The sequence below is a fragment of the Marmota flaviventris genome, chromosome 12 (genome assembly GCF_047511675.1).
Source record: "Marmota flaviventris isolate mMarFla1 chromosome 12, mMarFla1.hap1, whole genome shotgun sequence".
NCBI lineage: Eukaryota > Metazoa > Chordata > Mammalia > Rodentia > Sciuridae > Marmota > Marmota flaviventris.
In genome coordinates this window covers 97,960,397-97,973,905 of record NC_092509.1, presented here as the reverse complement: position 1 = coordinate 97,973,905, position 13,509 = coordinate 97,960,397, and the positions used below count along the sequence as shown (strand labels likewise).

The 13,509-nt window shown below is 34.9% G+C and overlaps 1 protein-coding gene across 1 annotated transcript in view; it reads left to right on the top strand.

The window, feature by feature from the left end:
- Positions 1–13,509, top strand: part of Axdnd1 (axonemal dynein light chain domain containing 1) — an 84,490-nt gene that overhangs the window by 42,771 nt on the left and 28,210 nt on the right. Inside the window, exon 16 of the mRNA XM_027935058.2 lies at positions 1,829–2,063. Coding sequence (XP_027790859.1) covers positions 1,829–2,063 — 235 coding nt within the window. The remainder of the gene's footprint in view (positions 1–1,828; positions 2,064–13,509) is intronic.

Genomic DNA, 13,509 nt, shown 5'->3' with positions numbered 1-13,509 from the left:
TTGGTTGTAAAATTGAAACTCCTCACCTCCATCTGAGTTACAGCTTATCCTTTAAAAGTACCATTATTAGTTTTATGAAAGACAAAACAGAAAGACCACAATGATTTAAAAATATGCTTAAACATTGTAAGTTCTATTTCAGATTTTGGGGTAAAATAAAGTTAGGCTGCTAGTGGGAACAAAGGGATCAGATACCTGGGTAGCAGTGAGGGAGTAGTTCAGATTCTGTCATTTGGACATAAGTAACATTTGTGCTTCTTTTGACACAAATCTGGCTTTTGTCTTAAGGACAGATTGGACTTTAAAAATTAATAACATATTTTTTGCATGATGGTACATGCCTGTAATCCTAGTGGCTTGGGAGACTGAGGCAGGAGGATCTCGAGTTCAAAGCCAGCCTCAGCAATAGCAAGGTACTAAGCAACTCAGTGAGACCCTGTCTCTAAATAAAATACAAAATAGGGCTGGGGATATGGCTCAGTGGTGGAGTGCCCCTGAGTTCAATCCCCAGTACCCCCCCCAAGAAAAATTAATAACATCTTTTTTACTGTAGTAAAACATACATAATATTACATATATATTTTTTAAAATTTATTTAACCATTAATCACATCTTTTTAAAATTTTTTTTTTTTTTTAGTTTTAGGTAGACACAATATCTTTATTTTATTTTTATGTGGTGCTGAGAATCAAACCCAGTAACTCACACATGCTAGGCGAGTGTGCTACCACTTGAGCCACATCCCCAGCCCTAATTACTTCTTTTAAAATGGGGTTGACCTTTGAAAGTAAGTTTCATTAATTAAATGATTATGTTACAGTAGTCTGCCAAAAACATACTAAACTGAAATACTTCCAAGGTTAATAGCAAATTCATGATCTAATGAAATCTCATCTAGATTCCCAAGAACCCATTTTCTTTGCTTTTGGGATCATAATATTCTCATGTTTGTGGTCTGTATACTATATATCTACTTTAGAGACTTTTTACTATATACTGGCAGTTTTGATGTACATAGATAAAATTTAAAAAGTCATGTTTACCAGGAATAATAATAATTGTCATTATTAAAAACTTATTCTTTGTTAGGCTGAAAGTGCTTTCCATGTGTTATCTTACTTTTTTGGCAACTACATGGTGCAGATCTTGTAATCCTTATCTTACATATGCAGAAATTAAAGCATAGAAGTGTTAAATTACTTAAGTTATCTATGAATAGTAAGTGGCACAGTGAGCATTTGAATCTGGGTCTAATTCCAAAATTCCTACTCTTAGTTGGTCTGTTAAAATTCTTCCTTACAGTGATTACTCTTAATAAAAGGTGGTTGATAAATCTATTTATCTGAGTAACAAATAATGACAAACTTTATGTCTAAATTGTTCTTTATTTTTTTCACTAATATTTATTGGTATTTCTTGTTTAGGACTTGGACTTGGGAGAGACCAATAAATTTTATATGAATCAAACACTTATTCATGCTAGTAAATTTTCCAGTATAATGGGGATCATGTAAACAGACGTATTACAACCTTGCTATAATAAAACATGTTCAGCTCTTTAGGACTTAGCCTGTCCCTCATAGGATTCAATATAATGATTTTCATCCTGGCAAACTGTGCATTATTTCATAGGTATTAAAATTAAGTTAAATTTATATTGCTTTTAAAAATAAAATGCTTTCGTACACCACTTTTTTGGAGAAGAAATGGTATGAACAATAGTAAAATGGCTATGTAACTCCAAAGTAATCAAGGATAACTGGGGATTAAGGATCTAGGTAGACTTTGATGAATAATGTGCTACTTCCTCCTCCTCTTTATTCTCTAGATGCTGGCTGAACAGAAGGAAAAGTATACTGGGGATGCTCTAATGTCAAAACATGATACCCTCAAGATTATTAAACATTTACAGGAAAACTGGGTGAATATTGGGCTTGGAATTTTTAGTCGCCATAAAAATATGGAGGGGGAGGTGCCACCAGAGCGACGGGACATGGAGGACATTTTGAAAAGCATAGGAAGACTCTACAAAGAATATGAAATAAGAATAAGTGGAGATAATGGTAAGAAAAAAAATGACAATTTCTTAGGACTAGAAAGCATTTTAACAGTAATTATTATTTTGAATGTATTTAGTAGCTAAAATGAAAGTGATCATATCGTTTTAAAAACAAGCTGATTAAAGCATTGAGCATTATTTTATTGAGGTTAATTTACATATACTATATAAATCACCTATTTAAATTGTACAGAATGTATTCAGTCAGGTGTATCTGTTATTACATTTTGATTGTTTATTTTTTATCACAATCAATTTTAGAATATTTTTATCACAGTATAAATAAACCTATATCCTTTAGCTTTTACCCTTATCTCCCCTTGCTAACCTAGTCCTAAGTCTACCTCTGTCCCTATAGATTTCCCTGTTCTGGCCTTTCATGTGAATGAAATCTATACTTTGTGATCTTATATAATTATAAAAGACTTCTTTCACTTGGCATTATGTTTTCAGGTTTCACTTGTGTTGTGGTATGTATCACTACTTCATTCACTTTTATGGCCAAATAATATTCCATTGCATATGTATGTCACATTTTATTAGTTCATCTATTGATAGACATTTTGGTTGCTTTCCTGTCCTGGCTATTATGAATACAAATGCTGGTATAGTCATTTGTGTACACATTTCTGTGTGGACATGTGTTTGCTTTTCATCTCTGTTTGATGTATCCCCAAGAGTGGAATTCCTGTTCATTTGGTAACACTATATTGAACTTTTGGAGACTGCCACAGTTTTTAAAGAGGCTGCATTATTTTACATTCCCACTAGCAAGTATGAGGGTTCTGATATTATTACACTTGTGGTTATCTTAATTTTTTTATTCTTGCCATAGTAGTGTGTGTGTGAAATAAATATCTTATGGTTTTGATTTATGTTTTCCTGATGACAAATTATTTCAGGCATATTTAAAAAGCTCTTTGACTATTTGTATATTTTCTTTGGGTTAAGTGTACATTCAGATCTTTTTCTCATGTTTTAATCCAGTCATGTTTTATAATTGAGTTGTAAGAGTTCTTTATATATTCTGGGTACAAGTCCTTTTTCAGATATCTGAACTGCAAATATCTCCTCCCACTCTGTAGGCTGTCTTCATTTTCTTGATAGTGTCCTATTATTGATAGCATTTTTCTGTCATAACTAAAAATCCTTTGCCAAATTCAAAGTCATGAAGGTCTTGTCCATTTTATCTAGGTCATATAATTTTTTAGCACAGTTGTTCATGGGATTTATTTATAATTTTTTTTATTTCTGTAGAGTTGGTAGTTATTCCCTTTTTCATTTCTGATTCTAGTAAATTGAGTTTTCAGGCTTTTTCTTTGTAAAACTAGGTAAAGATTTTTCAAATTTTTTTTTTATCTTTTCAAAGAACCAGCTTTTGGATTCATTTATTCTGTATATTGTGTTTAATTTCTCTGTCATTTTTTACTATAGTTATAATTATTTCCTTCCTTCTGGTTGCTTTAGGTTTAGTTTGTTTTCCTATTTTTAGTGTCATATGATGAAAGGCTAGATTATTGATTTCTTTCTTCTTTCTTAATTTAGGCACTTAGAGCTATAAATTTTCCTTTTTAGATCTGCTTTTCCTAATTTCCATAAGTGTGGGTATGCTTAATTTTTCATTTTATTCATCTCAAGTATTTTATGAGTTTCCTTTTCTGGTTCAGTGGTTATCTGGAATGTTATTTCCACACATTTTTGAGTTTCCTAAATTTTTCTATTATTGAATTCCAATTTCATTCTATTGTGGGTTGATATACTTGACATTATTTCTGTCCTTTTAAGTTTATTGAGGTTTGTTTTATGGCCTAGCACCTTGTCTTCTTGGAGAATGAATGTTCTTGTGTATTTGATAAGAATGCAAGTTTTTGGGGTAGAGTGTTGTATAACTGTCTGTTAGGTCTATTTGGTTTTATAATGTTGTTTAAGTCTTATATTTCCTTGTTGAACCTCTGTTAATATTTTTGTGGGTAGGGTATTGGAGTCACTATTATGTTTTAATTACATACTTCTTTTATTTCTCTTAGTTTTTGTTTTATATATTGTGGTGCTGTGTTATTGGATGCATACATGTTTATAATTGTTTAGCTTCTTCATGATTTGACCCTTTTATCAGTATAAAGTATTACTTTATTTTTAGTAACTTTTTTATTTTAAAGTTTATTTTTCTGATATTATTTGTTTTCTGATTTGTTTTTCCAATGGTTGCTATGTGGTGGTATACTTTTTTTTTTCTCCTCCTGGTATTTCTGAGCTACATCCTCAATAAAGCTGTGCCTAATTTTAGTGTAATAGTAGAAGACACATTGAAGAAGTCAGTGAAGAATTACACACATCCCTCCTGCAATTCCATGCAGAACAGTGTGAAAAGAGATACTTTCACTTGAGGAGGGAGAGAGAATTAAGTCCACACCTTAGACTTAAAACCTAGTACCAGGTCCACCATGATGAAACCAAATGCCAGACAGGACCCCATAGCCCCTCTCCTTGGGCCAGTACTTGCAGACTGAGCTTTTAAACCCTTCATAGCATGGTAGCCATGGGAATGCTGCCACCACCTCTTCCCCAACCTTGAGCAGACAGCTTAAAGTAAGACTTGAACTACAGGGGAGCAAGGACAGGAAAGTAAACAAGACTGCCATGGAGCTCAGAGAAGAATCTACTTCCATTAGACCCAGCACAATATAGAGCCCAAATGTCCCAATTCCTAGGTCAGTTCTAATAGAAGCCTCTAGTCCTGCCTCAAGCATCAGTCAGAGAGATATATCCTAGTAGAGTGAACTCATGTTTCATCCTGCATCACTGGCAACTGTATCAGGCCTAATGTGCACCCTTAAGACTGCATATATCTTTGTGGTTGTCAGACTTAGGTGTAACCCAGCTTAGTGTCAGCCTGGGCAGCCAAGGACTTGCCTCCACCATCCCTCCACCAACCTCAGGCAGACAGCAAGAAGTAAGACACCACTAGTAGAGGGAGTAGGGCAGGAAAGTGAACACAGAACCATGTCTTGGAACTCAGTGCCAGGCTGGTAAAACCTAACATTGGGAAGATCCTAATGGTCCCTATCCCCAGTGCCTACCCAGTGGAGCTTTTGGATCCACCTGGTGCCAGATGACTTCACTGAAGAGTTCTAAAAAATATTTAAAAGAGAACCAATACCACTTCTTATTAAATTATTCCAAAAAATTGAAGAGGAGGAAATTCTTCCAAACTCTTTCTGTAAGGCCAGCATTACCCTGATACTAGAAGCAGACAAGGCAGCAATGAAAGAAAGTGATAGGCCCATATCCTTGATGAACATATATGAGGAAATCCTTGCCAAAATACTAACAAATCAAATCCAACAGCACATTAAAAAGATCATCAAATCATGCTCAGTAACACATGCTTGTAGTCTCAGGTACTTGGGAAACTGAGGTAGGAATATTGCTTGAGCCTGGAAGTTCAAGGCCACTCGGGAAAACAAATCAGTAATGCCACATCAATTGAAAGGCAAAAACCTTGTGATTTTCTCAATAGATTCAGAAAGGCATTTAATAAAATTCAGCATCCTTTCATGATAAAAACTCTGAACAAATTAGGTACAGAAGGAACGTATCTCCACATAATAAAGGTCAGATACAAGCCAACAGCTAACATCACATACTGAATGGGAAAAGTTGAAGTCTTTCTAAGATCTGTAACAAGACAATGATGCCCACTTTTACCACTTATTCTACATAGTACTGGAAATCTTAGAGCAACTAAGCGAGAGAAAGAAATGAGGCGTTTAAATTGTATTGGGGGACATCAAACTGTAACTGTATGCAGATGACATGATCTCATATATAGAAAACTTTAAAGACTACCAAAAAACTATTGGAATGTAAATTCAGCAAAGTAACAGAGCAGAAAATTAATATGCAAAAGTCAGTAGCCATTACTATACATTGATAGTGAATTATCTGAAAAAGAAACCAATAATGCAATTCCATTTCCAGTATTTACAAAACAACACAACAATAAAAAACAAACCAAATCCTAGTAATAAATTTTAAATCAAAGAAGTGAAAGATCTCTACAATGAAAACTATAAAATGGGAAAGAAACTAAAGAGAACACAAAGAAATGGAAAGACACCCTCTGTTCATGGATTGGAAGAATCAGTATTCTTAAAATGTCCATACTGCTCAGAGTGATCCACAGATTTAATATAATCCTATCAAAATACAAATGAGATTATTTATGGAGCTAAAAAATCCTAAAATTTGTATGAAACCACAGAAAACAGATAGAGAAAGCAGTCTTGAACAAAAAGTACAAAGCATGAGGCATCATAGTACCTAATTTCAAAATATACAACAAAGCTATAGTAATTGAAAACAGCATGCTATTGGCATAAAAAAGAGCACATCAATAAATGGAACAGAATACTAGAAGTACACCCATGTATCTACAAGCACATGACCTTTGATTACATTTATAGAACATGCATTGGAAGAAAGTCTTCTTAATAAATGATGCTGGAGAAATTGGATATCCATATGAAAAAGAATGAAACTAGACCCTTATCTCTCACTATATTAAAAAAACCAAAATGAATTAAAAACTTTAAGACCTGAAATGATGCCCTAGAATTAAGAATATAGAGTATATAGTTAATACAATGATGCTTATGATGAATGGATGGTGAAAAGACAAGTACAGAATCTAAGAAACTACAACAGTCTCTTCAAGTTGAGAACGTTCCCTTCTAACACTGGTTTGTTGAGTATTTCTATCATGAATGTTATTAGTTTTTGTCATATGTGTCTATTGAAATGATCATGTAGTTTTGGCTCTTTATTATTATAGTGCATCACACTGATTGGTTTTTATTAAGCCAGCCTTACATTTCTGGGATAAATCCAAGTTGGTCACATGTATAATACTTTTATATATGACTGGATTTAGTTTCCTAGTATTTTGTTAAGAATTTCTGTGTAAATTTATAAGGGATAGTGGTCAATAGTTTTCTTGTGATGTCTTTGGTATTAGCCTCAGAATTCATTGGCAGGTGTTCTCCCATCTTTTAATTTTGGAAGAGTTTTTGAAAGAATGGGTAAATTCTTTTTAAATGTTAGTTAAAATTCAAATAATATCTCATCTGTTTCTAGGTTTCTTTGTGAGGTACTGGTAATGGAACCCAGGGATGCTTTACCGCTAACCTATATTCCCAGCTATTTTTATTTTTTATTTTGAGACAGGGCTTACTAAGTTGCTCAGGTTGGCCTCGAACTTGCCATCTTCCTGACTTAGTCTCCCACAGGATTGTCAGCATGTGCTACTGCACTTAGCTCCTAGGCTTCTCATTGTGATTTTTTTGAGTATTAAGCTAATCTCTTTCCTCCTCATAAGTCTACTTTGATTTTCTGTTTCTTCTTCCATCAATCATTTCTTTTTGTATGAATTTTTCTTGTTGAATGTTGGACATTATGAATGAAAAAATCTGTAGAAAATTGGAGACTCTGGATGATGCCATGTTCCACAGAATGACTATTTACTTTTTCTTCTGGAAGGACATTTAAAATAGGGAAATATTACCTTAATTTTAGCAGGGACTGAGTCTGACTAAAGGTTTTGTGAGGGCTGGTGTCTTTCTGTTCCACCCTCATCCTTAAGGTATAGTGAGTATTTCAGGGATTCAGGGGTCCCAAGTGAAAACCTCTGTTCCTTAGATTCTGAGCTTCACTTTTATCTACACCCCAGTGCCCACCCCTGTAGAGTGAACTAATATCACAGCTTGCCATGGAGATGTTAAAAATTCATCCCCCACAAACCCATGAAAGACCTTAAAAATCCATCAAGGTACTTTATTCTTTTTTTCTTTATTTTTTTGGGGAGTGGTACTGGGAATTGAACTCAGGGACACTCGACCGCTGAGCCACATCCCCAGCTCTGTTTTATATTTTATTAGAGACAGAGTCTCACTGAATTGCTTAGTGCCTCACTAAATTGCTGAGGCTGGCTTTGAACTCAATATCTTCCTGCCTTCCCCACCTGAGGTGCTGGGATTACAGGCATGCACCACCACAGCTGGCCCATAAAGGTACTTTATTCAGTATATCATGTGTTCTTTAAGAATCCTTCCCAGGCTGGGCATGGTGGCTCAGGAAGCTGAGACAGGATGATCACAGGTTTAAAACCAGCTTCAGCAAAAAGTAAAAAGGGCTGGATGTGGCTTGGTGGTTATGTGCCTCTGGGTTCGATCCCCAGTACCAAAACAACAATCAAAAACTTCCCAGTTAAGAGTTCCAGGCTACCCTGATCCATTGACCGGCACTGATGTTCAATTTAAAACTACTCTACATGGGAAAACAATTATAATTTTCTGTAGCAATAATAACATAGTTTTAAATAAAATGGCAAGATTTACCCATGAGAGTATATAGTTGGCAAAAAAATGAAATAGCAAATTTATTTAAAATAAATGAGGAAGTAAAAATGATGAACGATGGCAGAATTAACAGTTCATTTTGAATACTCATAAAAGATCTACATTTACTGATGAATGCAATGATAATATTTTCATTAAGGACTAGAAAAACAATTGGTTTTTAAATTATTATATAACTCAGGGAAAAGGAGCACTTTTATTTTTTATTTTGAGGATATATTCTGTGATCTCACAATTAATCAGTCTACTGGATCCATATAAGGATCCAAACTCAGTCTTTGTTCAGGTTAAAAACTATAAACTTGATATCCGCTCACACCGGCCTCTGCAGGGCCCACATACAGAGTGGGCTAGGTCCACCCCTTTCCCAGCTGGTCAGACACTCACTGTAGCCTAGCCTCTGGTACAGGACCACCCCTTCTGACCAGTGCACTACCCCGAGAGCCAGCTGAGATCCAGCCCAGGCAGCTCACAACACCCAACCTGGGATCCAGTATTTAAGTAGGCCTGGTTCACTCCTCCCCCAGCGGGGCAGACACTGCTAGAGCCTAGCCTTTGGCACAAGACCACCCCTTCCTACCAGCAGACTATCTCAGGGGGTCAAGCCCAGAGGCCCCAGATCCACACACTCCAACTTACTCAGATCCCAGACACAGGATGCAGTAGCATCCATTGAGGGACATCAGCAGGGTCTGGAAGCCCAGCATCAAGGTGAGGTACAGAGAATCTGCACAGGTACTACAAGAATATAGGGAAGAAATTGTAATGTCTCAGATCCCCACTGCAAGAAAGGAAGACACATAGACAACATGAAAAAAAAGGGAGGAAAGTGCCCCAAACAAACCAGGACACTATAATAACAGAATCCATGGACAGCAAAGTTGATGAAATGTCAGAGAAGGAGTTCAAAAGGTTCATAATTAAAGAATTAAAGAATGACCTAAATGAGCAAATAGAAGCAAAAACTGATCACTCCAACAATGAGATAAGAGAGCAAAAATAGGTAGCAAAAGATTACTTTGAGAGAGAGACCCTGAAAAAAAATCAGTCAGAAATTCTTGAAATGAAGGATACAATAAATCAAATAAAAAACTCAATAAGAAAGCATAACCAACAGACTAGATCACTTGGAAGAAAGAACATGAACATCAGATAATGAAGACAAAGTATACTATCTGGAAAATAAAGTTGATCACACAGTGAAGACAATTAGAAACCATGAACAGTACATCCAAGAATTATGGGACAGCATCAAAAGATCAAATCTAAGAGTTATTGGGATAGAGGAAGGCATAGAATTTCAAACCAAAGGAATGAACACTCTCTTCAATGAGATAACATCAGAAAATTTCCCAAGCATGAAGAATGAATTGGAAAACCAAATACAAGAGGGTTTCAGGACACCAAATGTACAAAATTACAACAGATCTACACCAAGGCACATTATAATGAAAATGCCCAGCATACAGAATAAGGATAGAATCTTAAAAGCTGCAAGAGAGAGGAATCAGATCACATTTAGGGGGAGATCAACTCATATCTAAGCAGATTTTTCAACCCAGACCCTCAATGCCAGGAGATTGTGGAACAACATATACCAAGCTCTGAAAGAAAATGGATGCCAACCAAGAATCTTATATCCAGAAAAACTAGGCTTTAGATTTGATGATGAAACAAAAACCTTCCATGATAAACAAAAATTAAAAGGATTTACAACTAGAAAGCCTGCACTACAGAACATCCTCAGCAAAATATTCCAAGAAGAGGAAATGAAAAACAATAATGAAAATCAGCAGAGGGAGGGATTACACTAAAGTAAAATCTAATCAGAGGAGAAATCAAGTCACATTAAATACCAAAAATAAACAAAAATGGCTAAGAATACAAATCATGTCTCAATAATAACTTTGAATGTTAATGGCCTAAATTCACCAATCAAGACATAGACTAGCAGATTGGATTAAAAAAAAAAAAAGACCCATATGCTGCCTCCAAGAGACACATCTCCTAGAAAAAGAAATTCACAGACTGAAGGTGAAGGGTTGGGGAAAATCATACCACTCACATGAACTGTGGAAGCAAGCAGTGGTTTTCATCCTCATATTAAATAAAGTAGACTTCAAGCTAAAGTCAATCAGAAAGGATAAAGAAGGACACTACATACTCCTCAAGGGAACCATACACCAAAAAGACTTAACAATTGTAAATATATATGCCCCAAACAACAGAGCAGCTATGTTCATCAAACTCTTCTCAAGTTCAAGAGTCAAATAGACTACAACACAATAATTTTGGGTAACTTTAACATACCTCTTTCATCACTAGATAGATCTTCAAAACGAAAGCTGAACAAAGAAACTATAGAACTCAATAATACAATCAATAACTTAGACTTAACTGACTTATATAGAATATTCCAACCTTCAACGAGATAATTTTCCTCAGCAGCACATGGATCCTTCTCTAAAATAGACCATATGCTTTGCCACAAAGCAACTCTTAGCAAATATAAAAAAGTAGAGATACTACCCTGCATTCTATCAGATCATAATGGAATGAAATTAGAAATCAATGATAAAATAAGAAATAAAATTCACTCCAATACCTGGAAACTAAATAATATGCTACTGAATGAAAAATGGGTTATAAAAGACATGAGGAGATTAAAAAGTTTTTAGAAGTGAATGAGAACACAGATACAACATATCAAAATCTCTGGGACAATATGAAAGCAGTTCTAAGAGGAAAGTTCATTGCGTGGAGTTCATTCCTTAAAAGAAGAAAAAGTCAACAAATGACTTAACATTATATCTCAAAGCCCTAGAAAAAGAACAAATCAACACCAAAAGCAACAGAAGACAGGAAATAATTAAAATCAGAGCTAAAATCAATGAAATTGAAACAAAAGAAATAATTGAAAAAATTTGACAGAACAAAAAGTTGGTTCTTTGAAAAAATAAAATAAAATTGACAGACCCTAAGCTATGCTAACGAAGAGAAGAAGAGAGAAAAATCACTAACATATGTGATGAAAAAGGAAATACCACAGCAGACACTACAGAAATACAGAAGATAATTAGAAATTATTTTGAAAACCTGTACTCCAATGAAATAGAAAATATCAAAGGCATCGATATACATGATATACAGAATTTAAACAGATCAGTTTCAAGTGATGAAATAGAAGATGCCATCAAAAGTCTACCAAGTAAGAAAAGCCCAGGACTGGATGGATACAAAGCCGAGTTCTACAAAACCTTTAAAGAAGAACTTATACTAATACTCTCCAATTTATTTCAGGAAATAGAAAAAGAGGCAGCACTTCCAAACTTATTCTATGAAGCCAATATCACTCTAAAACCAGGCAAAGATACATCAAAAAGAGAAAACTTCAGACCAATTTCTCTAATGAACATAGATGCAAAAATTCTCAAATTCTGGCACATCAGAAAACATCAAAAAGGATCATGCACCATGATTGAGTGGGATTCATCCCAGGGATGCAATTTTGGTTCAGCAAATGGAAATCAATAAATGTAATTCATCACATCAATAGTCTTAAAGATAAGAATCATATGATCATCTCCATAGATGCATAAAAAGCATTTGACAAAATACAGCACGCCTTTATGTTCAAAACACTAGAAAAATTTGGGATAACAGGAACGTATCTCAACATCATAAAGGCTATCTATGTTAAGCTCCAGGCCAACATCATTCTAAATGGAGAAAAATTGACAGCATTCTCTCTAAAAACTGGAACAAGACAGAGATGCTCTCTTTCACCACTTCATTTAACATAGTTCTTGAAACACTGGCCAGAACAACTAGACAGATGAAAGAAATTAAAGGGATTCACATAGGAAAAGAAGAACTCAAATTGGCACTATTTGCTGATGATATGATTCTATACCTGGAAGACCCTAAAAGTTCCACCAGAAAACTCCTAGAACTAGTAAATAAATCCAGCAAAGTAGCAGGATATAAAATCAACACCCATAAATCAAAGGCATTTCTGTAAATCAGTGACAAATCCTCAGAAAGGGAAATGAGAAAAACTACCCCATTCTCAGTAGCCTCAAAAAAACTTGGGAATCAACAAAAGAGGGGAAAGATCTATATAATGAAAATTACAGAACACTAAAGAAAGAAATCAAAGAAGACTTTAGAAGATGGAAAGATCTACCTTGCTCTTGGATAGGCAGAATTAATATTATCAAAATGACAATACTTCCAAAAGCACTATACAGATTTAATTCAATTCCGATCAAAATCCCAATGACATTCCTCATAGAAATAGAGAAAGCAATCATGAAATTCATCTGGAAAGTAAGAGACCCAGAATAGCTAAAGCAATCCTTAGCAGGAAGAGTGAAGCAGATGGCATCCCTATACCAGCCCTTAAACTATACTACAGAGCAATAGTAACAAAAATAGCATGGTGTTGGCACCAAAACAGACTGGTAGACCAGTGGTACAGAATAGAGGACAAAGAGACTAACCCACAAAACTACAAGTATCTTATATTAGACAAAAGTGCCAAGAACATGCATTGGAGAAAAGATAGCCTCTTTAACAAATGGTGCTGGGAAAACTGGAAATCCATATGCAACAAAATGAAATTAAACCCCTATCCATCATCGTGCACAAAACTCAAAATGGATCAAGGACTTAGGAATACAACCAAAGACCCTGCGTTTAATAGAAGAAAATGTAGGCCTTAATCTCTATCATGTGGGATTAGGCCCCAACTTCCTTAATAAGACTCCTGTAGCACAAGAATTAAAATCAAGAATCAATAAATGGGATGGTCTCAAACTAAAAAGCTTCTCAGCAAAAGAATCCATCTGTGAAGTGAATAGAGAGCCTACATCTTAGGAGCAAATCTTTACCCCTCACACATCAGATAGAGCACTAATCACTAGGGTATATAAAGAACTCAAAAAGCTAAACATCAAAACAAAACAAAACAAAACAAAAAAACAAATAACCCAATCAATAAATGGGCCAAGGACCTGAACAGACACTTCTCAG